This window comes from Dipteris shenzhenensis, chromosome 15 (assembly GCF_047967505.1).
Source record: "Dipteris shenzhenensis isolate YYH24624 ecotype China chromosome 15, Dip_SZ_1.0, whole genome shotgun sequence".
NCBI classification, from domain to species: Eukaryota; Viridiplantae; Streptophyta; class Polypodiopsida; order Gleicheniales; family Dipteridaceae; genus Dipteris; species Dipteris shenzhenensis.
This window is the reverse complement of record NC_141610.1, coordinates 34,628,688-34,654,194: the sequence shown is the minus strand read 5'-3', so window position 1 is coordinate 34,654,194 and position 25,507 is coordinate 34,628,688. Positions and strand designations below refer to the sequence as shown.

General features: G+C 42.7%; 1 protein-coding gene across 1 annotated transcript in view; it reads left to right on the top strand.

Annotated features, from left to right (window-relative positions):
* Positions 1-12,620: 12,620 nt before the first annotated feature.
* Positions 12,621-25,507, top strand: part of LOC147893724 (vacuolar protein sorting-associated protein 26B-like) — a 101,973-nt gene continuing 89,086 nt past the window's right edge. The window contains exons 1-5 of the mRNA XM_087385666.1: positions 12,621-12,757; positions 13,003-13,068; positions 13,293-13,367; positions 24,381-24,455; positions 24,589-24,661. Of these exons, the coding sequence (XP_087241792.1) occupies positions 13,066-13,068; positions 13,293-13,367; positions 24,381-24,455; positions 24,589-24,661 (226 nt within the window). The 5' untranslated portion in view covers positions 12,621-12,757; positions 13,003-13,065. The remainder of the gene's footprint in view (positions 12,758-13,002; positions 13,069-13,292; positions 13,368-24,380; positions 24,456-24,588; positions 24,662-25,507) is intronic.

The following is a 25,507-nucleotide window of genomic DNA, read 5'->3' as shown; positions in this document are numbered from 1 at the left end:
AAAAGGCTAGGTATGGTAGTCGGGGGAGGAAAAGTCGGGGGGGGTGGAGGAGAGGGAAGGGGGAGGGGGGGGTTGTAGGGTAGGTAGAGAGCAAAATTTAAAGAGAGAGAGAGAGAGAGAGAGAGAGAGAGAGAGAGAGAGAGAGAGGGAGGAGAGGGAAGGGGGGGGGTGTAGGGTAGGTAGAGAGCAAAATTTAAAGAGAGAGAGAGAGAGAGAGAGAGAGAGAGAGAGAGAGAAGGGGGGGGGAAGAGAGAGAGGAAGTTTGGCTAGTTTGTTAGTTAGTGAAGTTAGGTAGAAGTGTAGTCAGTTTGGCGAGGGGAGTTAGGGTCAAGGGTGATTCGGAGGTTTGGTTAGGAAGTTAGTGTAGTTAGGTAGATAAGTGTAGAAAAAATACAAGAATTAGGGAGAAATTTTTTCAAGGATATAATTAGGACAATTTAAGGAAGAAATTAGGAATAATTTAAGAAAGAAAATAGTGAGAAATAGAAAATAATCAGTGGAATTTTGTAAATTACGAGAAAATTAAGGAAATTTAGGAAAGAACATGGAAAATTTTTTTTAAGGGGGGGTTTGGAAAAAAGGGTTTTTAGTAGGAATGTAAAATTAAAAAATGGAACAGTAATAAGAAGGAAAAATTAAGGGACAAGGAAAATTTTTAAAAAGAAAATTAAGGGGGTTTTGAGGATAAGAATTAAATATATATATATATATATATATATTTGAAGAGGGAAAAAAGGAGAATTAAAGGAAAAGAGAGAGAGAAGAAATAGACTTATAAAAGACTAGGAAGTTAAAAGGTTAAATTAGGAGGGTTAGGTAAGGAATGATGGGGGTAAATTTGGTTTTGGGGGGGGGGGTATTGTAAGGTGGAAAAACAAGGTCACGAGGGTTTTTTCAAAAAAGGAAGGAAGGAGTGGGATGCATGTGTGTGTGTATACAGGAGGGGTAGACAGAGAGAGAGGAAAAAATTATGGATAGAGAGAGAAAGGGGGAAAGGTAGCTTACAAGGGTTTTCAAAGGAAGAGAGGATAGTGTGTGTGTGTGTGTGTTGTTATGGATAAATTTGTGTAAGGAAAAAGGCATTAATATGTGTGTGTATTTGTATGTGTGGCAATAGTATAATAAAATATGGTGCGCATAGAGCCCAAGGTTAAGGTGGCAGGGCATGACCATGTGCCACCCTTCCACGTAAGAGGACCCATAATGTGTGTTGTACATAATCCATGGTAGTAATATTATAAAATGTAAGGTGGCATGGCTCCTCCATGTGCCACCCCTCCACCTAGGTTGCATTTAGTGAGATATGGCTCAAAGTCCATGGGAGAAGTAATATAAAATAGGTGGAGATGGATATTATATTGGGTTATTCCCTCCATATAGGATAGGCCCATGTGGGGGAGGTATAGATAGTCCAAGGATGCAAGTTAAATAATGGGGAAAGTAGGATGAGGTGGCAGGATTCCTTGTGCCAACCCTCCACTTGTCCTCCTAGATGTTTGAACGTATTCTCTTCCAAGGGAGTATCATAGACTTGAGATATGTGGCTTGATTTATGTGGAAAAATGAGGCAAAGGGTTGTCGCACACAATTGAGAGTGTGTAACTGCCTAGCCCACATGGGAGACTTTTCCACACACACCATACATGTGGGAGGATGCATTTATTAGGAGAGAGCCCCTCTCTTGGCTATAAAAGGAGGGGGCTATTCCTTGATGGGACACGCTCATTCTTGTAAAGCCACCTAGCTAGTACTTTGATTTCTCCCTTCCCTTCCTTTCAAAATAAAGCATGGTCCTCTTCCCTTGATGTCTCCATCTTTACATTCCTCCTCCCATCATGTACATGCTTCTCTTCCCCCTCTCCCTTTCCCCTTGTGCCATAGTCTCCCTCTTCATTCCCTCCCCTTCTAATTCCTTTTGTCCTCCCATGATAACGTTTCACCCTCACGTTCTCCTTTCCTCTATGGCCCTCGAGCGTCGCCATGCTTAGCCTCTAGCCTTTGGTCCTGATTTCTTTTCCGGCTAATTGTGTGTGTGTGTGTGTGTGTGTGTGTGTGTGTACCCACCTTTTGCCCCAGTAGGATACAACACACTAGGTGAGACAGTAGGTCATCACCTATTGTGATGACCTACTATCTACCCGAAGAGAAAAAGAAGTATTGAGCACACTAATTGGGGTAAAATGAGTGGGCGAATGCTCACTAATTAATTTATTAAGTGTTCCCCGTAAACTAACTTTCTACTAGTACTAACATTAATATTAAAATATTTGAAATTTGAACATTATTACAATATAACATGTACGATACTAATGTTGTACTAATTAATAGTGTGACATATACTACTGGGTAACTTTGAGCTTTGTAGATCAGTACGGCAAGGATGTCTACTGGCCCCACTTTTGTTTGTAATAAGGATGATTCCACTAGTGCATTAGCTAAAATCAACTACCAAGTTAGTAGAAATCAAAGGCCTTTAGGTCCCATTAAGGGATCTATCCAACATTCAACTATTTGTAGATGATATGATGGCAGTAACTATGGAAGACGAGTCTAGCACAACCAAATTACTATCAATCATCAACCAATTCTATGTGGCATTAGGTTCCAAGTGCACTTGGTCCAAGTCCTTTTCCTTGTAATCCTACTATGGCCCACCAACTCCACAATGGATCACTAATCTACAAGTCTAGTGCGTACTGAAAGGAACAGTTGTGAGGTATTGGGGTGCTCCCATTGCCCTCAGGGTAACATTAAACCAATGATTCCTATGGTTGAAAGACAAGATGAAAGACAAATTGCGCACATGGAGTGGGATGACACTGGGATGGAATGGACGCATTTTAATAGTGCAACATATCCTAGCGGCCACAACTACCTACATGGCTATGATCTAGAACTTCAAGAAGTCTCAATGGATGGAGATAGAGCAGATGCTTAGAGCCTTCATCAAGGCAAATGCATACAATCTTGGGAGGCACTGAAAGCCCCCAAGCTATAGGGGGGATTGGGCCTTCCCGACATCAGCATGAAAAGTATTGCACTCTCAAGTAAGTGGCTCCTCGCCTTGTGCTGTGGGTGACAATTGTTAAAGACTTCATAGTAAAAGGAAAGGGTAAACTTGGTAGGGCCCTGGAAGGAACCATCCTTGTATGACAAACTTTGCTCAGCCTTCCCCCTTTCTATCTCACATTTCGATCTAGTCTCAGGGCTAGTGACTGCATGGAAGACTACCCTCTTTTGGGTGACCTCGAAACACCGGCCAAGCCTGCTAGGGAATGGCAATCTCCTTGAGAATATCTGGTGGAGTAGAGCCTCTCATTGCAGTAGCAACCTATTTGCGATATAGCATCTAGTGAGAGCACCAAGCATTTCCAAGAAAGGTATTCGCATATGGTGTGACATTTGGGATGCACTGAAGGTGGACAGGCTCCCTGTCGAGAAGATACACATAGAGTTCAAGATGATCCAAGGCAAAATGGATTTTATCACAACAAATTTGGATAGCATGCTTGAGTCACAATAGATTTGGATATCCTAGGTGAAACGGATATGATACAATAGTTTTGGATAGCATGCCTGAGTCATAGCCAATGAACACATGCCCGTCAAACGAATGGAGGGCGAATTAGCGGGTTCTCAAGAAACAGAAACTTTAGCAAGAATAGTTAATCATCATCTCACTCAAGAACTTACGATGATCCCCCCTCTCAACAAAAAATGGATGATGCGCAAAGGTAAAAAATGGTGGGTTGGGAGGCTCAAAAGTATTTGGAAGGAGGGGGCTAGAGGAAAAGCCCACTTCCTTTTGTGGAAGATCCTTTAACCAATGGCTCTCCTTAAGGAATAACTCTCAAAAAATGATTCTAGTAAACTCATGTTGCCCCCTGTGTGGTAAAGCAACAGAGGTGACAAATCATGTATTATGGCACTACGTAATCTCTAGAGGCATTTGGTTTAAAATTGAAATGGCAATTCATAATTCGGGCATGACGAAGAGATTTATGCTGGGGATGTAGTGGAGGGTGGCATTGTTAGGGGACACCTTCAAAATGCCTTCCACACTAGCGGCTTGCTGGCCCTATGTGAGAGCCACTATCATGATGGCCATCTCGGAAACCAAAAATCAAATTGTCTTTTAGCACAAACCTATAGCGGGATATTGCAAAACAGCCATTGTTTCTCTCACTAGGAAATATTTGAGAGATTTAATCTGGATCACTATGAGGAAGGACTCCCTTGTGAGTCACACCCTGCTCGACATCTGAGACTATATTTCCCCTAGGTAGGGGCCAATTCGGGTAACTTATTTTGTCTTTTTGTTGCTATTTGCAGCGCGGGTCGAGGGTGGGTAACCCATAAATTGGACAAGTTTTGTAATCATGGCCCTTTTTTTTTGTAGTGCTGACCACCCTTTAATCTATTCAGTAGTTTCTTTTTTTTGTGTGACATATACATAACAACATATATTAAATTATGTTAAGATGACTATCTTTATGCTTTTTTATTATCACTCTATACACACAATATTAAATTACTCTATACTACTATATTGACATTATATAGCTATTATTGTAACATATTTACATTATTATCGACATATCAACATGTACAATACAATTGTTCACATATTAACATCTACTATAAACATTATTACAGTATGAATTTACAAGTCGTTCAAACCATGTAGTTTGTAGAGAGACAGACATTCATGATGCCAACTAGACAGTCAGGAAAACTAAAGCACATAGTGTGGTCACATGTTTTGGTTACTTGTTAGAAAGGCAGAGACGATGTGGGGCATTGATCAATGTGCTTGGTAGAATACTATGACCCATACATGGAAGGTGAATAATTCAATTCAAGGTATTCCAAGAAACTCACCACGTGTTTGGAAGGTTGCAAGTGGGACATCAATAATTTAGGATGAGAAGGAAAACCTAATAAGAGCAAGGTTTGTATTTGAGATTGATGATGCCATTGGTATCATGGGACACCAATCTCCTATGCAACAAATCCATACACTAAGCCATGTGTAGCCATCTCGTCATGATGGAAGGTAGTGTCATGGAGAATTCAAATAAAGGATAAAAAGCCAATTAAAGAGAATGGGGAGGTTGTAAGAGAGAACGTTATTATTCCAAATCAGGTGCATGTGTTCCACGTTCACACAATTGGTTCAATTTTCCAGGGACTGACATACTCTGTCACAATTTCAGAGTTCCCACGTTGTACATGTCTCGATTACACACAAAGGGAATCACGTAAAAATCCTTACATGCCTTGCGAGTTCACATACTTTGTGTTCGTCGTGGTGCTGGGATTGAGTGATACAGTGCATCAATTTATGCACCATTTAGCTCTTACAAAGATTAAGCTCTTAGTAGAAAATGATACCCAACTTCCATCTAGTAGATGGTGTGAGAGATAGTTTGTTTTGCTTTTCTTATTCCACATAATATATAGATGGAAATCCTTGCAGGTTTCTATAATGAGAGATTTTGGATATACTTCTCCAAACATGGGAGACAAGATATGTAAGCCTCCTATAATGTGAGCAGTGCATGGGGTAGCAGTTGCACCAAATGTAATGTGTTTTTTGGATCTTCATATCTATCACATTGTTTATTTTTCTTTGATGTTTTGGGAACATATGTATGGAAGATCTTTGTATGCAACAAGCATGGGAGCCATGAAATGTATGTTTAAAATATGAGCATATTTACATGTTTTGTTGAACCATATATTTTACCTTCTGCTTTGTCATTAGCTCTCCATAATGATTTTAATATGACTGTAAGGGAGGAAGGAGATGCATAGTATGATCCTTTATTTTGGATGAATCTTGTGCTTGTTTGTCTAAAATGATTGTAATGTGAATATATGAGGAGAAGGAAATGTTCAATCTGATCAATGTTTTGAATCAAATGTATGGAAGAAGTACTTCTATATGCATGGGAGGCATGATGTGTGAATCTTCAATTTGAGTAGTCTTTGGTTTTTCCAATCGCATATTTCATGTACTTTTATGTCAATATCTCTCTGTAATGACTCTAATGTGGCATTATGAGGAGGAAGGTGATGTGAAATGTCATTTTGAGGCATGACTACATTTTTTGGATATATATAATTTACTTATGTTCACTTCTATTATTCCAATGAGATTTTGAGAAATCAAATAGCAGATGAAGGGCTTGCTTACTCACCTCATGTTTAGTCTCGCTCGCTAATTTGGGGTTACTCGCTTTTTGGTAATCCTGATCTCCAAGATCTACATCAAACTTGCCAAAAGGCATAAGTAGTCTAAATACTATCAGATAGCAGTTTGAATAATGTTAGATAGTAGTCTGACTGTTACATATTAAGATACCATTACCAAGAAGATCTAAAAGGAGTTATAACTGGCCATCATGGTTCTTGGTAACTGCCACACATATATGACTATTAACATTCATGATTACTAGGACTTATGCCTACCCTATGGTGCCTAAATAAAAATCTGCTCACTTTCCTTGTGGGATGCATTGTCCTTTCTAGAATTTAGTGTGCTAGAGTGAGTGAGGAATGAGGGGACATAGAACCCCCTTTTATAAGCCCAGGGGTTGGGGCAAATCAACCAACCAAATGAGGCCAACTCAATCGAATCAGCTAACTTGGGCAGCATCCCTATGGGGAGCCCTGGAGTTGGCTATTTGGTCGACCAACTAGGCCCAAATCCGAGCCTATATAAGGACCTGTTGTAGGGTTACTACCCTATAACCAACCTTATTCTAGGCCTGTTTGGAGACCCTAGTGCAGGCCCCCTTTGCTGCAATGGTGCCTACCCTACCCCCTACAATCTAAATGCCCCTTTGTCCCCTCAAATCAGGGGCTCACAGGTGGGGTCACTGATTTATAATAGGAACTTGATTATCAAAGACTACTCCCACATGTCAGTTGGTGATAAATGGTTCTAGTTGCCATGCGCTATTGTGATGCAATCTATATGGGGATTTTGAAAGCTAGTGGATGATTCTAAAGGAATGGAATATGACATTCCACCAAGTCTAAAATGGTGATGGCACATGGTGGTGGGCATACAGTTCCTCTATCCTTCAGTGAATAAGACACACAAAGTGTTTTGAGCATGAAAATCTCTCAAAGCCTTCTTCATTGATCAAAGGGTAGAGTGGTAGGAAAGGTTGAGGAAGCAAATCACAACCAAAGGCCCTCCCTTTTTGATAATGTATCCTTCCATTCACTCTGATGCTCCTAACAAGCTACCACAATGAACAATGAATGTAAAGCGACAACATGATGGTCTCTTAAAATACTTCACAACCTCTACACTCATATGCACACACATGATACTCTAAAATACCTAGCAAATTCCCATTTAGAGCATGAAAACTAGTATTTTCTCTTTGAATCATGCATGTGCTAACTATCAGTGTAGAAGAGTGAGGGCTAATGTGAAAGAGAAATACAAACATGCATAAGATACATTATCACATACACATACTAATATATGGTGTAAGACTTGGGTTATGTAAACTATGTTAATTATTACTTGTGACCTTGGCAATCAAGAAGAGCACAAAGAATACAATTGGAACTATTCCTATTGAAGAGGATGCATACAACATACATAAGGGAAGATTTGGTGTCTCAATAGGGCCTTGTCAATAATGGACTATGGAATCTAATGAGGTTCATTAAGTGAGAGTTGGTGGGGTCCAAGGGAGACCTACCATGCTATCTTAGTGGGTTACACTCACAACTTGGCTCACTAGTTTCCAAAAGTGGGGGACAAGTTTTAGGGGGCGCCAACTTTGAAATACCTTTTTCCATGCAAGGACTTGTCTTTTAGAGTGTCCCAAGGATTTCAAAATGTAAAAATTTAGCCTCCCATTATTGCCGCTCTGTGAGTCTATTACTTTGCTCTATGCTTGATTGTCATCCTACTCACTTGCTCTAAATCTTTGAACATCTAAACCTAAACTTTTCTTGCTTTGGACCTCACCTTGAACCTCTGGAGTACTTCTCTAGAATGTTTGCACTTGCTACCCTACTTTGAACCCTTGCATCCATTATATTGCTCTGTTACTTCTAGTCTAGACCTACTATTCTTTGCTACTTCCACTCTAAATCTCTACTTCTCTTACTCCAAATGTCTGCTACTTGTCATCTAAACCCTTGCTACTCTCTCTAAACCATTGCTACTCCTTACCTAAACCTCTACTAGTTATTCTCAATTCCTTTGCTCCTCCTAATCGAAACCATTGCTACTCCTTATCTAGACCTCTACTACTTATTCTCAATTCCTTTGATCCTCCTAATCTAAACCTTTGATACTCTTGGTCTAAACCCCTACACCTCCTTGCTTCTCATTGCACATCTATACACCAAGGTTAATAAAGTAGGATCATCGGTATCAACAATGAGAAAGATATTGTTAATGGCAGTAGGGAAACAACAATAAGAAGTCCAAATACATGCCTATCCACTTCCAAAATTTATCATAAGATGCCATAATCTCAAGCAAAAAGTCAAACATATGTGATATTAGTGTAGCCCTTGTGAAAAGCACCATAAAATGTATGAATGAAAAGAATATTAAATATATCAACACATCATTTTTTTCACATTTTATTTAACATTCTAGACCTTGCAAACATGAGGACAAAAGGATTTAACGTAGATAATAAATATCATTATATTAACTACTTGAGGGTATTGTTGCTTTTCTTTAAAGACTTAATTGATCAACTTCATGGTTTTACATGTGTACTTAACAACTGTATATCACCTTGACATGACCATAAAATCATCATACACTACATAGAAAACATAGTTTGGGATTTGAAACTTATCTACCTCCATTACTATATTGTTGGAAAGTAGATGAGAGACTGCGCATGTGGAGAATTTCACAAGATGGGAAGGAGAGAATGGTAGATGGAACACCACATGAGACAAGAGCCAATCAAAATATGAGATTAGCTATCAGCTTTATGAAAGGAAGGCTACAATGGGATCCACACAAACCACAAAGGTGTTACCTATTTTATAAGCTACCAAGTCTCAATTATCCACATCCATATCCTATCCAAGCTCTGCATCCACCAATCACATTGATGTAGATTCACACCCTCTAATTATCTTGATGTACAAATCTCAACGCTCCCACTCAATAAAAAATGAGTGAAGTATTGCACTATCATCGAGTGATATAATCTAAGGGAGAAGCATATAGTCTTATTACAAGGTTTTGTATTTTAACAAAGACAAGGTGTTAAATGACACTACATTACATAAGGAGAGTAGTGTATTGGTTATGATACTTTATAAAGTTGCTTGACCTCTTTGAACCCGGTATGCATGATACCTTGATCATCCTCACACAATGACCAAGTGATTTACACATGGATATGATCACGTTCCATAACATGTATGGGTTTTCTCTACATATAGTACCTCCACTAATCCAAGAGGGTAGCAACACCTTCTCCAATTGGCAATGAGGTTATTCCTCTTGAATGAACATGAAAGTAAAGAGAGAAGATGGTGTTATTGCTTGCCTTACATAAAGGCCAAGGGTAGTGTCTACTCCTTTACAAAATGTGGAGAAATAGGCATGTCACATCAAAATACCCATAAAAATGAAGGTACAAGCATAAAATAAAGTCAAAAATATATGCCACTACAATAGTGACCTCTCTTAAAAATCGAGGAAAAATCCCACATTTGTTTTGCTATGGAGACCTCGCCAATGTGATGGTAGCGTGTCATCAAGATGTAGCAAGATGTGAGCATGAGCATGCTCTTCATAACTCTCTTGATGGACAGTTGTCCCACAAAGATATGGCAATAATCTCTTGATATACAAGAGACTTTTAAGAACATTTGCCATATTACAAAGTGCTTGCTAATTAAATTATCTTGGGCTATTCATGCCCAACTAATAGGAAAATTTTGCTAAGGGAAAAACAAAGAAAACCAACTCCCTGCCAAAGTGGCCACCAACCAAGAAAAACATTTCAAAAAATTACAATCAACAATAGAGTTGATCTGCCAATAATACAACTTAACTCTAAGGTTGACTGACTTTGGAGTCTGGGGATCAACCTTAGCGAAATGCGCTGCCACGTTTCATCCAATAAGAAAGTCTTAGAGTCCTTATGAAAACCTTGAAAAAATCAAGGCATCATCGTTGCCTTGAAAAAATGTTGTACAATTGGCTCTTGGATTTGTAGATCTCGTAGATGCTATAGGAATAGATCAACACAAAGGAAACCCCCAAAATACATTTCTTATGAGAATATCAATAGATGCCTTCTTTTTCTTACTACGACGTTCCTCTTCCTGATGTTCCTCATCTACTTCTTTTCTGCTTTCTTTTTTTCTTTTGCTTTACCACGCCCCCGTTCAACCATCATTACCTCTCTTTCAACCATCATCCCCTGAAGAAGCTTCTATCAGGGATACTTGTTTTTCTTCTTTCTTTCTCAATCTAGGACACTCAGAGCGATAGTGACCTTTTTCATTACATTCATAGCAAGTAACCCCACTGTTATCTCCAGGCCTATCCTCACTCTTTGGCGCTCTAGGTTGTCGTGCATTAACCAAATGCAATTTCAAATCAGCAAACTCTACCATCAATTGGGAGATATTATGATCTAACTCAAAGGACATAGTGACTACTTTGGTGGCATCAAAGTTGGAGATAGAATGGTTGGTCACCCATTCTTTACTTGCTACCCTGGTTGGCATTTATGTCCCTTTTGTAGGTTGTTTTGGAGTCACGGGTTCTTAAAAAATGATAGATCTATTATTGATTTCATTGTTGGTTTATACACAACCCCTTCTTTGGTGGTACTTCTACTACTACTATTGCTAATTGATAGTAGCATGGAGATCTACATCCAAAGCCTAATGAAGGCTACTGTTTGTTGATGTCTTTCTTGTTTATTGGGAAGCTTTTCCCTTAGGTAGCTATTTTGTTAGTTTCTATGTATATGGTTATGTTCCCATGGTTTTAAAGCAAGAACATCTTTTATGATGCTATTAAGTTGTCATAGTGAAAGATGAAGAAACTTTGTTGATATCCAAGAGTGTGTTGTTGCTACTTCCAAAGCAAAATCCTTGATTCATGTTTTCCACTAGTGGAAATTGTTTCTTTATAGGGCAACCTTTGCAACTACATTTGAATGTGTATTTTTCATGAAATCGGTGGCAGGTCTTGATGGTGGCTTGCAGCCATCTACTCCTAAATTCACTGATAGCCAGAGTGCTATTATAGCCATCTACTCCTATATTCACTAACAGCCAGAGTGCTATTGCATTGGCATGAAATCTTGTGTTTCATGCATGTACGAAACACATTGAAATCCATTATCATTATGTTAGAGAGAGGAGAGATCAGTTTGAACTACCATCCTACACATCAAAACATTGCAGATCTTTTCATCAAGGCCCTTCCAAAATAAAGTTTGAAGCTTTCTGCAAAGCTTTGGACTTAACTCCATTTAGTGGCTTCTTCGTGTGCTCTACTAGCAGGCTAGTCCAGCTCTACTAGCTGTCAAAATCCAATGCCCCATGCAACTTGAAATGTTGCAATGGCATTTTCCTAGCTTTGCAATGCCAGCCAAGTAGCCTTGTTTGAGGGCTTGCTAGAGCAGAGCATTGCAATGCCCAAGCATTGGTATTGCTTTGCAGAATATCCATCTTCCACACTATTCATCATCGAGTGCCAAAACCCCTATCAGGCCTCATAAATATCACTTTAAGACGATGGCAAGCCTTCACTGGAATCCGTTATAGCCATGCTAGCTTTAGCATGGCGATGCTAGAATTTCAGCCTTGGCAGCCTCACGGGGAGGCCTTCTTATTTCTTTTGGCTCACGTGATTTTGAGTGTCGATCCCCGGTCCTCCGGTGCATGGGACTGGCTCCAAGGAGGCAATGCTAACAATTGTAGAGTCTAGATAATCAACTTTCAACTAGCATAGTTGTGGCAAAAATTAGCCAGCTAGCTAAGTCGAAAATCGACTAGCTAATGAGCTCCAAGCATTAATATAGACTTTTGGCTCGAGAAGTCTCCACGGGCCTTTGCTCAACAATGTTCTCACAAAACCTGCAAACTATATACAATGAACCTCCAACATTTTCATTTTCACTTGTAAAAAACATTTTCTCAATTTTGTAAAATCTCCATAATGTGAGGCAATTTAGTTATATTTTAGCTAAGAAACCTGGAAAAAACCTTCAAAATTTGAAATCCCAAGTTTTGTGATTTGTTGAGGACAATGCTATCTTGTGCGCAGTAAAAAAGAGAAAAAAAGTTGTATACATACATACATATACATATAAATATAAATAAATAAATAAATATACAAGAGAGCACAAGTGCATGTGAGCGCTACGTCCTAGTATAGTGGTATAGCATGGACTTTTGGATGGGAAAGAGAAAAGCAAACGATTTTTTAAAGTATTAAAAGGCAATTTGTGGAGGATGATCTGTGTGGAAATTCACAAAAGGAGGGACTAAGGCAGTGCTAATACCTTGCTTAATAACAAGCATATAAATAAATAAATAAATAAATAAATAAATAAAAATATATTGTTGGCTGCCAAAAGTGTGCGCAGGAGCACTATTCTCAGTTAAAAGCGCAGTGATCTACTTTTGTTCCATTTTCTTCTCCTGTCCCTGTTTCTTGTTTCAATTCACCATCGCGAATTGTCCAACTTGCAGAACCTCCTGATTTGGCAAGGTCTGTATGGTAAGCATCTTCTGCAACAGGCTCATCTGCTCTGAAGCGGCAAATGCACCCAGCAACATGTTTTTGAATCCCATTTCAAGGGATTGACCTGTTCTTATTTTTTCCGTGTGGCGATCTTTGATTTTGTTTCTTCACAGCGGGCCAGGAAATGGAACAATGTTTCGTTTTCATCACATTTTAGCGGCAGACGAAATCGTGGTTGTTTACATAATTCCAAGCCTTGCTTTTTCGGCTACATGTTTCAGCTAGCAGGCCGGAGGATCGAATTTCAGCCGTGGAGCTACTGAGGTCCATATCGCACTGCAGACATGGTGACATGCTGACACTTAAAATTGTAAAATTACTTTTAATTTTTCCTAAGGCTATTATCAATTGATTGAATTTCGAGCAGCACTCATTGTAAATTAGATCAGAAGGACATCGGATCAATGCCATAGTAAAAGGTTTTTGTAATGCCGCTTGAAACTACCTAGGCATGTGTAAGATATGGCAGGACTTAAGTTTAAGCTCTGATGCTTGTGAATGACTGTGACAGAATCTTCTTGTTGGAGCCTTTAAACAGCCATGTACAGTTTCGATCAAATTTGCTGATGGGGAAACTCGTAAGCAGGTTTGTGAACTTAAAGTTTGATTGAGTTAACATCGTTATTAGCACTGTTTGTGCGATGGTATCGCATTTAGTATTTGACAAAGGCAGTTTGCTCTCCGGCTGTCAATCCATTTTCAGTTCAAAACACCTTTGCTTCACCTGTATGGCCAACAACACCTGCATCACCCACACATTAAACAGTTTGATATCTGCCCCAACCTGGATAATAGGTCTCTGAGGGACGCATTCACATCATAAGATTGGCTAACACAACATCGGAAGCTGGGGCAGTTCGTAGGAAAATCTCTGTGATCCTTTTCTGAGACCTCCCATTGTGTGCGTTGTCAAGTAAGATTTGCTAGGGATGGGCGCCAGAGGGGTGGCTATGACTCTGTAAGCTGGTCATTTATCAGGAGCTTTAATACCTTTAACGTTGCAGGACACCGGTGCTTTATGACTGGGATGCAGCCCTTTTGTTTGGACTCCAGTATTTGGCAATAGTGGCCGTAAGTAAATCTCAATGGGCTCAGGATAATGGCCCTTTGGAGCAGGAGCGTGTCATTATGTCGAGCAGGGCATGATGAATTTGCATGTTAAAACATTGAGAGAGCTTGGGTATCCCTGATATCTACCTCTTACGGTACACCATGTGTGGATCAGTTTCCCATGATTGCTTTTTGTGCACTGCGTGGATCAGTTTCCCACGGTTTGCATTGTGGTTCACTGATAGCAGAGCCTCAAAGCTCATGTCAAAGACAAAGCAATGGTTCAAGAACCTGGCCGGTGTTAGTGCCGGATTACCTGGTACAATGGGAGACAATCAAAGCTACCCGATCAAAGGTATGCGAGCGTTCCATACACGAGTGCGGGTCAGGATAAGGTATTGACAAATGTCTTGCATGTGCCTGATCTGTGTAAGCATTTGCTTTCTGTCAGTCAGCTGGCTAAAAGCAGGACAAGAGTCAGGACAAAGTAAGCATCAAACCCAAACTGAGAGATAAAGTGATTGCTTGAGGCATTGAAGGAGAGACTCTACAAGTTTACTGCAATGATGGTACAAGGAGACACAGGGATGTCTAGATTGTGGCATAGGGGTTCGGGCATATCATACACAGCTCTGGAAGAGATATGGACGACAAGAATTTCCACAGCTGACAAGCAAACAAGAACTTTGCAAAGCTTGCATGGAAGGCAACATGGCGATGGAGGCGATGAATCAGGCCACGGACCCACTGGAGTTGATTCATTTGGATATTTGTGAGCGCCCATGCGTACGCGATCACTTTCCAGATCACAATACTTATCTCTATTGATGATTTCAGTAGAATGACTTGGGTGTATTGTTTTGTCCAAGAAGTCACTGGCTCTTGAGAAACTCAAAAGACTGGAGAGCCAAAGTAGAAAATAGACAGGAAGAAAAGTTAAGACTTTCAGAATAGGCAGAGGGAGAGAATTCACATTAGATGAGTTTCAATGCATCAAATGTCAATTGGCGGCAGCACGTACATCCCACCAAGACAGGATGGCAAAGTGCAAGGATCAGGCGATTGTGGAGATGGGTTTGAGCATGCTGAGAGAGATAAATGTTCCAAGGTCTTTTTGGACAGAGAGGGGCATCAATATGGCCATCCATATCTTGAATAGGACAGTGACTAAAGCAGTCGTGCGGAAGACACCACTGGAGGCTTACTTGAGGAAGAAGCTCATCATAAAGACTCCAAAAACAAATTGGATTCAAGAAGCAGGAAGTGCATATTTATCGAATACAGTGATGAGTCCAAAGCTTAGTTGCTGTATGTCAAGGAGACACATAAGGCGTTGGTCATTAGGGATGTAGCCTTGCGAGAGACAGAGTCTCATCTAGAAATGAAACAGCTTCAGCACCTGCATTACCCATGATTGTGCCAAGCTCAAAACAAAGGAAGTAGAACAGGTTCGTAGTTTCAAAAGCAGATTCCGAAGGAATAGAGCATAACCACCAAAGAGGAAAATGCTTGCAAAGGAGTGAAGCAAGCTGTGGCAGAGATTTGTTGGTAGTCAGCAGGACCCCCTAGGGTGGTTGCGCCTCTTGGGTAGTCAATGCAATTCAGAGGAGCAATGAGGAGCTTCAGGCCCATGCTCTCCATCAACATTAGAGAGAGAGAGAGAGAGAGAGAGAGAGAGAGAGAGAGAGAGAGAGATGGGATTTGGCTTCCATAGAGTGTCTTGGGAATCAAGACCTAGCCTCACAGTGCTGAGTGTTAGCAAGAGCTTTCAGCCCAGGAGGCTCTTTGGGCCCATATCCCGACAGTGGTCTTCTCGATCATGAGTAGACAAGTGGAGGCCCCTTTCACTGATGAGCTCTTGGAGGCCCTCAAGGTCCTCCCTCCGTAGAAGTGCCTTGGGGAGGATGGATTGACACTGTCCTTGCTTCAATGAGTCGTTCACACTCTCCTACGTCACGCTTTTGAGGAGATTGTCGATTTTGGCTTGCTCCCCAGTCATTGAGTCAAGGGTTTATTTTGTTTGATCCCGGAAGGGGAGGATAGGTTTGACATTCGATAGTGGAGACGAATCACCTTGTTGATACTGCTTACAGGATCTTAGCCAAGGATCTTGAGCTTGTGGTTGCGACCCCACCTTGCTAACAACATCCTTAACATAAAGACCGGTTTTTTCCAAGAATGCAACATCCTGGACAACATCTTTACCTTTTGGGATGTAGTGGATTGGGCTCGGGGGAGTCACAATCTATGTCCTCCTCTTGGATTTCGAGAAGGCCTATGATAGGGTGGAGTGGGCTTTTTCGAGAGGGCACAAAGGTTGGGTATTTTTAAGACAGATTGGATTTAGGGGGTGTCTGCTTTGTATGTAGGGAGTGCCAGCTATATGCTTATTAGAGGTCTTTACCTTTTGGGAGGTAGTGGATTGGGATCAGGGGAGTCAGTCTATCGCAGTCCTCCTCTTGGATTTCGAGAAGGCCTATGACAGGGTGGAGTGGTCTTTTTCAGGAGGGCACAGAGGTTGGGTATTTCAGGCAGATGGATTTAGGGGGTGTTTGCCTTGTATGTACGGAGTGCCGGCCATATGCTTATTAGAGGTCACTCGGGGGAGGCCTTCTCACTTTATCGTTTAGTATGGCAGGACTGCCCTCTAGTTCCTTTCCTCCTCCTCTTTGTGGCAGAGGCAGGCTATTTCATGCGATCCCAGGCAGTGGGACTCCCTGGGTTGCAGCTCTCGATTTGTCAAGAGAAGGAGCTATTGGACTTGGAGTTTGCAACTAACACAAAACTCTTTGTGGAGGGCATGACAGAGAGCCCAGAGGGGGTCTGGAGAGCCTAGAGAGTTATTGCTTGGCCTCCAGGGCTAAGATCAACTGAACCAAATGAGTCGGCTCCTCACAAAGACTGAGGAGGTTTGGGCTTTCGTTGGATTCCGCGAGGGTAGAGAGCGAGATACTAGGGCTGCCAGGGGGTGCTGACATCTCAACAGAGCAATAGATTTCCCACATCCTAGAGAGTGTGTTGTGTAAGCTTTTATGTTAGAGCTAGGATCGAATGGCATGAGGAACACTAGAGCTAGGGTCGCTTGGCAGATGGTGATCTTGCCCCAGGTGGAGGGAGGACTTGACATCATTGACTTGGAGATGCAGAGCAGAGCCCTTTTGGGCAAGTTGGGAGTGTGAGGTCTCGCTCTAGTCCCTATCATCGCCCTTCTTTTCCCCTGTGTTTCAGCACACTTCCCCTTCTCCAATGTCAATCCCTAGCTGCCATCTGCAATCAGCCTAGGCAACTTGCCAGGCAGCAAATAGAGCAGCCAATACATTGCTGTCCAGGTCATGCACGCATTTGTAGCAACCAAACCGCTGCTATCCGGATCTTATATTCACTTGCAGCAACCAAGGAGATAACACACACCCCAGCTACTTCTTGCCATCGTCCGATTCAGTCACAAAATATTACATCCTACAGCTGTGCAAATTACGAGACCAAGGCGCACCAACCTTATGGAGCTCGGCCCTCTCCAAACCATCGATATTTCTCTAAAAAAGAAGGTGGTGTATTCCAGCTATGTCCCTCTTCCAATCGAAGAAGCAAGCATGGTGTGCCTTCCCCTGTAGGGTCATCAGCCTTTGGGGATTGCAACCTTGGATACTTTGACACCCTTCGTGCCAAAATATGATAAAACAATAAACACATTGCGAACTTAAAGGGTCGCTCTACTCCATGGATAGAAAATCGACCTTTTCCTAGACACGTGACATGCAATCAGCAAGGGCACCATCAAATACATGAAACAGACATCTAGAACTCCTTGTTTTGCAGACCTCGCAACGGTTTCCATGCGACAGGGCTGCTTTGATACTAACTGTAGTGTTTCTTAATGGACCTAACCCTAATCACAAGTTATAACACAATCAATAGTGATAATAATTCATGTAGCAGGCATAGTTGCCAGCCAAAACGGAAATGGAAGAAACGAAAACCGGGAAAAACCGGGGAAACAGAGTTTCCGGCCTCCGCCGAACAGAAACGGGAGAAGCGGCAATATGGTACAATTTATGTATAAAAATTTATTTTTTAATACATAATACAATTATCAGTAGAGTGCAAATCATACATAATACAATTATCTATACTTGAAGCATCATGCGTGCTTCTCTGATTCTAAATTCTTGAATGATGCTTCAGCAATCAACATGGGTCACGAACTAAGGATGGAGAAGATAGAGAGCAGGATGGAGAGAGAAGGATGGAGTGGCAACTATGGTACTAGCAGGTGAACTCACCACCCAACCACCCTCGAGCATGTGGGCTAAAGCTCTCACTCCCAGCAGCCCAATCCTATCGTCCTAACCATCGGAACCGATTCCCAAGGAACCCTCGGCATAGCATTTTGTGATCCACCATGTAGATGAGAGGAGCCTAGGCTCTCACTCCAGACCAGACCATCTAGTGGTATGTGCACACTAAATGAATGCACAATAACCTTGGCCACTCTTATATAAAAGAGCATTCTGCTATAAATAGCATCCTTACCTAAGGAAGCCAACCAGTCCTTTGCTATTGCTCAAGTCCTCTAAACCCGCCTCAGCTTGCTTCTTGTAGTCCTAGTGCCCCCTAGCCGTGCTGGATCAAGTCCACTAATCCAAGGATTAACATATGTCTTGTAGGCACAACCGTAGTCTCTTCCCATGTAAGTATTGTCAATATCTCAATCTAACAAAAGACATGATTAAATACCGATGTAGAAACTCCTATCAAGAACAGAATGATCAACTCAACACCAAGTGTAACATGCAATGGTAATCTGATCGTGTAATTCACAGCAAGACCTTCTTTAAACCTTTAGCGAGGAATTAGCGTTGTACACCATAGAGAGAGAAGGGAGATGAGGGTAGAGAAAGAGTAGAGTCGACAACCGATTGGGTCCCTGTACCCACTGAGGGCCCCCTCCCCCAATCAGGGGAGAATTTGCTTTATACTTGGAGAACTGAGAAATACAAAGAACACTCTTCGAGAGAGCACGGAAAATGCGCTTCTGAAGAGCTCACTGTGCACACGTATAGCAGACCCCAAGACTTGAGAGGCAACACCGACCGATACCGAGACCTTGATGCTGTCCACATTGACGATGTAGGACGCTTCTGCAAGGCAAGGGAGAGGCTTGTGCTGTCCACCGGAATGCAGGGTTACTGCGTGAGTGAGAGAGTGAAAGCTAGGAGTGATAGATCCTATAAGAGAGCTGAGAGATGACTGAAATAAAGAGCTGAGAATGAGCTGTGTAAAACTGTAAGAGAGAACTGAAAAGAGCTGCTGAAACAGACCCCAAACCTTACTCCACTCGCTGTCCCGAATCCCCGTTTGATGTGCTGCATGAACACCTTCCCAGAGAGCTGAACTGATGCCAAAGGCTGAGGCTGGTCAGAGGGCCACAGGGGGTGAGTGTCAGGCTGTTTAGAGGGGGTTGAGGAGGAGCTGTAGGTGGCTGAAGAGCTGGGAGAACTGAATGAGGAAAGAGGGCCTGGAGGCCCCCTATTTATAGGGCTTTTGGGGCTGGTTGGCTGGTCCCTTGGCCCCATAAAGGCAGCCCTAGCCCCCATAAATAGCAGCATAAATCGCAGCTCAGGCCCCCATAAATGCCAGCCATAGGCCCCATAAATGGCATCCTAGGGAGGGGTGCAGGGTAGCCTATAAAAGCAGCCGTTCCCCTGCCATTCTCTTCACTTGTTCCAGCCCTGAGGGGGCCCAGAAGGGTTCCTATCCTAGGCTGGACCTAAACCTATCCCTAAACCTAAGACGGAAACACTATCCAGTGGGTACTAGTGAACAAGGACTGATCTTCCAACTTGACCTAAGGCTGAGAGACTGACTTATGTAGCTTGTGCCTGCTTGTCCCTGGACAAGGGCTCACAAAGGGGTCACAGCATATGACAAAATCTCCTTTTAGAGAACTATTACGCACTTGTCGATGTAGCTAGTGTGTCACTTTGCACCCAAGTGCAGGGGTGCATGTGACACCAAGGTAGCTGCAACTGCCAAATCATCAATTAGGATGGACCAATAAGTGTGGAAACTCCACGATGAACCCAAATCCAGGCTTCAGATGGAATCGCAATTGCCCTTCTTGCTCAAATCACAATTTGCATAGAGGACCTAGGATAGTCGTCAGGTGGCGTTTGGTGGTTGGTTCATTTGGTGTGTGGGATTGGGGCAGTAAATTACCCGGTGATATTTTGATTGGCCTGTATTTTTTGCATAGATTAGCGAGTCATTATCTGATTGGATTCAATTGTAGAAGTATCTTTATTGGACAGTTAGGATTAGTATTCCGAGGATGATAGCCGTTGACGGTAAGGCCTCTTGAGTGGAGCCCTGGCTGTAGGAGCTGCACTCCTTGAAGTGTTCAAGTCTCCAAAGAGGTCAAAATCTCCTCCTATAGGTCAGCACAGGCATACATAGGTGCAAGATGATAATAGGTGGCTGGTTTGAGCAACAGTATGCAAGACTTCTCACACACAGCAAGTAAGAATGAACAAGGAAACAGTGGAGTGCAAATTTGGTGCAGCTCTAGAGCAGTCTAGAGCAACATACATGCCATCCTGTATAGCCTTCCAGCCCATGTGGCTGTGCTCCTTGCTGCTTATGTGGCAGCCGTATCTGGCAGCCTAGTGTGCTGCCCACATGGCAGGCTATGTCCTGGGCATATGGCAGCCAATACATGGCCCTTTGATGGACCAGCATGTGGTGATCCTATGTGAACAATGCAATACAATGGGATGCATGCCATGCCTCCGTGGCTCATGCATCAAACCTGAAACAAATCCTAACGGGGATTGCTAGGTGGTAAACCCTTTGTCCTGCTTGTATTGGGGATCAGAAATGGAATCCAGATTGGAAGCCAAGGGCTACACACAACGTGAAGGGTTTGATTATCAAAAGAATTTGTAAAATTTGCTCCCGTAGCCAGGATGATGACGATCAGGTGAGGTAGCATTAGATGTATATCATTATTGTCTTGTACATTAGATGGATGTGAAGCTCTTAAGCAAAGATCTTGAGGAGGAGGTACATGTGGGTCACCGGTGGATGGACAAAAATAGTAGAGCCTAACCCACCTTCACAGCCACACTCATCCACGTTCAAAACACCCGAACAACTCTATCACAAGGCAAAAGGCATCCATTCAACATCATTGTCTCTACACATACCTTCTGATACAACTCACACTCTGGCCACACTTCTCCGGAAGCCAAAGAAACTCAAAAAGAACCTAGTGGACCACACAGCCCAACACGAGCTCCTACTGATGACTGAGCTCAAGCTCACAAGGCCCTCAGATTCTCTGGAAAACAAGCTTCCCTTACAAAGCATACCAACTCACGGCCCTCTTGTATCCAAGGTATTGATCCAAGCCTCTATGGTTGAGACCCTCTCCCATTCGAAAGCTCCCGACAGCCATTGCTTCAGCTCAACTATCAAGCATCATTTGAGATAGCCTTCATCTCTATCTCCCTGCATATCTCTTCCCTGCTCACTGAGTTCACCTTCCGTCTCAGCTCATGTGTTCTCTTTTGGGATCTTCACCCTCTAAACTCCTCGACCTCTGCTCCTCCTTCGAGCTCACATACCTCACCTGCTCTCTCGTAGCCCTTCCACTCTCAAAAGCTTCCACATCCGTCACCTCATGTTTACCGAACCTACTTCCACCCTTAGACCTTCTGCTTCTACGAGCTTCCACACTCTTCACACACAATAGTCTTCACCGTAACTTTCATTGCTCACAAAACTCTCCTCGTCACCCACAACGAACCGAGATGCCAACTTCTCAAGAACCCATCACCCATCGTCCATCAAGGATCACGGACCCTTTCTCCTCTCCAAGGTCACTGGTATCCCTTCCTCTTTGCCATCTTCGACCTCCAACCCGATCCTCTGGTCTGTAATTGCGTCGCCTCTCCAGTCGCTCACTCCATGCATAGATTGCATTTCTACAACCACCATTTCCCTTCACTGCCCATCTCCTTTCACACGACGATAGCTACTCTATGGCTTCACCCTTGTTCATAGTAGAGACGCTTCACCCATTCAAGCATCTTCCAACAAGACGACCTCTCCTTCATGACGATAGCTGCTCATAGTCCCTCTGCTGCTCTCAGAGCACCCACAAAACTCCCACTCCACGTATTAAGGATGCCCCACTCCTTCAGAGCAGCAAACTCTAGATCCTTCCGTGTCGCCATGATTTCTTCAACCTCCCAGTAGAGACACCATGCCCGTCCTCCATCTGAGAGCAGCGCCAGTAGCAAAAAAACCCACGACTAAGTTCTGAACCTTCTACAGAAGCAACAACTCTTCATGCACGTGATTGTTGACAACACCCGAGGCTTCTTCTGTTCATAAAACACCCGCTTAGCCAAACGACTCTCTGCCTTTAGTCTCTGAGCAATCGTGTGCTCACTCGATGCATAGCCAGCCCATCTCCTCTAGATCCCGTATGCGCCCTCCGCTCCACGACGAGAAGCTCCTTTTGTCTTCGTTGCCGTCATCACGCATACTTGCCAGCTCGTCGGATACTTGTGCTTCTTTTGTCGTCAGCTTCATCCAGAAGAGCCCTCCTTCTGCTCCACCGAGCACACCGACCTCCGGCTTCCCTCTCCTTCTGTGTTCCCTCCTCGCGTATCACCAACTCACATAGCTTACAAGGCTCCCTGCTTATGGCTCTCCTCCTCCTCGCTTGTTACGTGAAGATGGCCAGCAAGCCTTCCATAGCGAAGCGCCACCTCCAAAATCTCGTCGCCTTTTCCTTCATGTAAGCATAGTAGCTTCACAGCTACTCCTGATCCTGGAGCTCCCAGCAAAGCAACAGCCCCGTCGCTTCTGAGCTCCTCTCTTCCATATCCGCGTCACCTTACTCCTCTCTCTCCCACTCACAGAACTTACAATGCTCCCGTATCCTCCCTCCGGTGCTCTCCTTGTCGTCTAAGATCCTCCGGGTGTCCACCATCTTTCACGAACTCACAGGCTCCCTCCTGTAGTTGTTGCAACCCCCTCGACAAGCAGCAGCTCCTCCTTTCAAAGCTCACGCAGTCCTTCCTTCAACACGAGGCCCGTGCCTCTGACCCTGCTGATCCTCCATGATTCTCCTTCTCCTGCTCCTTGAAGCTCTCCACACACACGTCATTAAGCTATGTCTCACACCCGCCGATCATAGCTCTCTCCTCTCCACCAACTGTCCACGAACTCCTTCTAAAGTAGTCCTTCACGTAGCATGCCAGCATCATCGTCGAGAAGCTTCCTCTTCCTCCTCACGTAGCCACCTGCATGCATGCTTTTTTGATTATGGCCACGTCACCTTTTGTTTTTTCACCACTCTCCCCCTTCCCTTCAAACTATACCAAGGCAATTAGTGCCTATACTCCGACCTTAGGCACCACCAACACATAACCTACTAACCAGCATGTAATGCTTAGTTCCCCACGGACTATCACACTACCATGAAGCCAATCCTGACACACTGGAAGCAAGGCATTCTCAACAATAAAACTCGTGCTTTCATGCACATATGGCATTGGACAACCATAAAGAGTACATGTCATCCCACAACAAAACCCCGTCACACTGCTCTGGATTGCCTGCTGCAACCACACTGCACTTCATTATCTCCCGGAGTCCCTGCAGAAGTGTCTTCCATCTCAAGACAATATGTCATCAGTGTGGAGTCCATCATGAGGGTGTCCACTGCTCATTTCCACAACCAACTAGCTATGTACATAGCTATACACTCACCCAGCAACATGCAACAAGTGAAAAATATTTTTCCTTTTTTATCCACACACCGGGTGTTGATGTCCTTGATCTAAAAGGGAATGTATGCAAGCTTTAAATGACATTTTACGCATTGATATAGGCCCCGCATGGTGATGGGATTGATGAGTACTATTTGAAGGTTGGATACACAGAGCCCTTACTATGCTAATGTCTATGATAGTGTATTAGGTTTCTTCTTTTTTTTTGGGGGGGGGGGTAGGGCAGACTAATTCTCTCTTTATTTTATGATATTAGAGTCAATCTTTCTTGGAGTTGAAGATGATGCAACTGCGTTCTTCACTATTTTCTTGGCATTGAGATGTGGCACCAGCATTTTCATTTCTCAGTAGAATTAAGCCAGGGAGGTTTTAGACTTTCAAGATGGTGGAGTGCAAGCTAGTTGCTATTCCCATGGAAAGACAAACAAATTTCCATCGGACACATCCCAATGGTCTATGCCATATATTGTATTACAAAAGGGGAATTATCAAAGGCCATACTGCCACTATATGTGCTTGCAGCGTCAAAAGAGGGAAAGGGAAGGGAAGAGCATACATAGGGAGACAAGTGTGAGTAAGACGATGGGGATGCTCGCAAAGACAGCTTAGTACTGCCTTCATGTATGCAAACAAGGCTGCAAGGGCTATGCACTTTATTGTGAGCTTGACTTGTGTACATGAATTGCTCCCTTCGTTTTCCTTGATTCAAAAAGTTTAAAACTAATTGTTAAATATTTCAATTCCAGGCTGCTGTCAAGAAGGAGACGGGACAAACGGCAATGTATCCAGTCTTTCACAGTCAAGAAAGTATAGCGGGAGAGGTAATTTAGGCTAAATATTTTTAAATTTATTATAAAGCCAAACAAAGAGCCAACTCTTTTACAAAATGCATCTTAAAAATTTGCAAGCATGTTTCAATTGAAGTAATTTTTGTTTCTTGGTTGTTATGTACAGGTTTACATAGATCCGTTGCCAGGGAAGAAGGTTGAACATTTGGGCGTGAAAATTGAACTTTTAGGCCAAATAGGTAGGACCAAAAATCAAAATTTAACATTGTTTTAATGAGGTTCTTAATTGCAATGCATTATCTACTCATTGTGAGAGCTTCTTATAACTGCTTTAATTGCACTTTTTACCATGTACTGTCCTGTGATGGCTATCTCTATCTCTCATGGATGCCATGGATACACTGCCACCATGGCAAGGGGCACAGGGTGGGGATAAATTTATAGCATCTTGGAAATGCTTAAAGAAGAAATTTTAAAGCTCATGGATGACCAGAAAAACTAGCAAGAGGGAGTAACAAGAGGTGCAATAAAGATAAATGAAATACAATCTCGAATGAAGGCATAGAATGAGACCTCCAAATGGGTGGAGGTAGTAAAAGAGAGCAAATCCAGCCCTGAAAAATTACGTAGGCCACAAACGTGTCAAAGTGACCAGGCTTGAGGAGGATGTCCAACCAAGGACAAGCCATACATTACTTGTTTAAAAATAGTGCATCTAGACTGTCTGTTCACAGAAAATCATGAGGTTGATTCCACCATCTACATTAATGAAGACCTTATTCCCTTGAAATAGAGCGTTGGCAATACATGCATGGACGAAGTGCTGAAGGATGCCAGGAACATTGTGGGTTGTTTATAGAGCTGGAAGAGTTATCATTCTAGAGAAAAGAGAAAAGAATGATAAGTAGGAATATGGGGTCTGTGAGACCAACAGAGAACTTAACATGGCAGAGACATATTGGTGAGATGGACTCACATTTGCTGAGATTATCCATGGATGAGGTGTCCTTTTTTATTGATAGAACCAGAGGCAAGCCCACAGTAGTGTTTTCTCATCTGTACAATTGGGAACCAACTCCCAGATC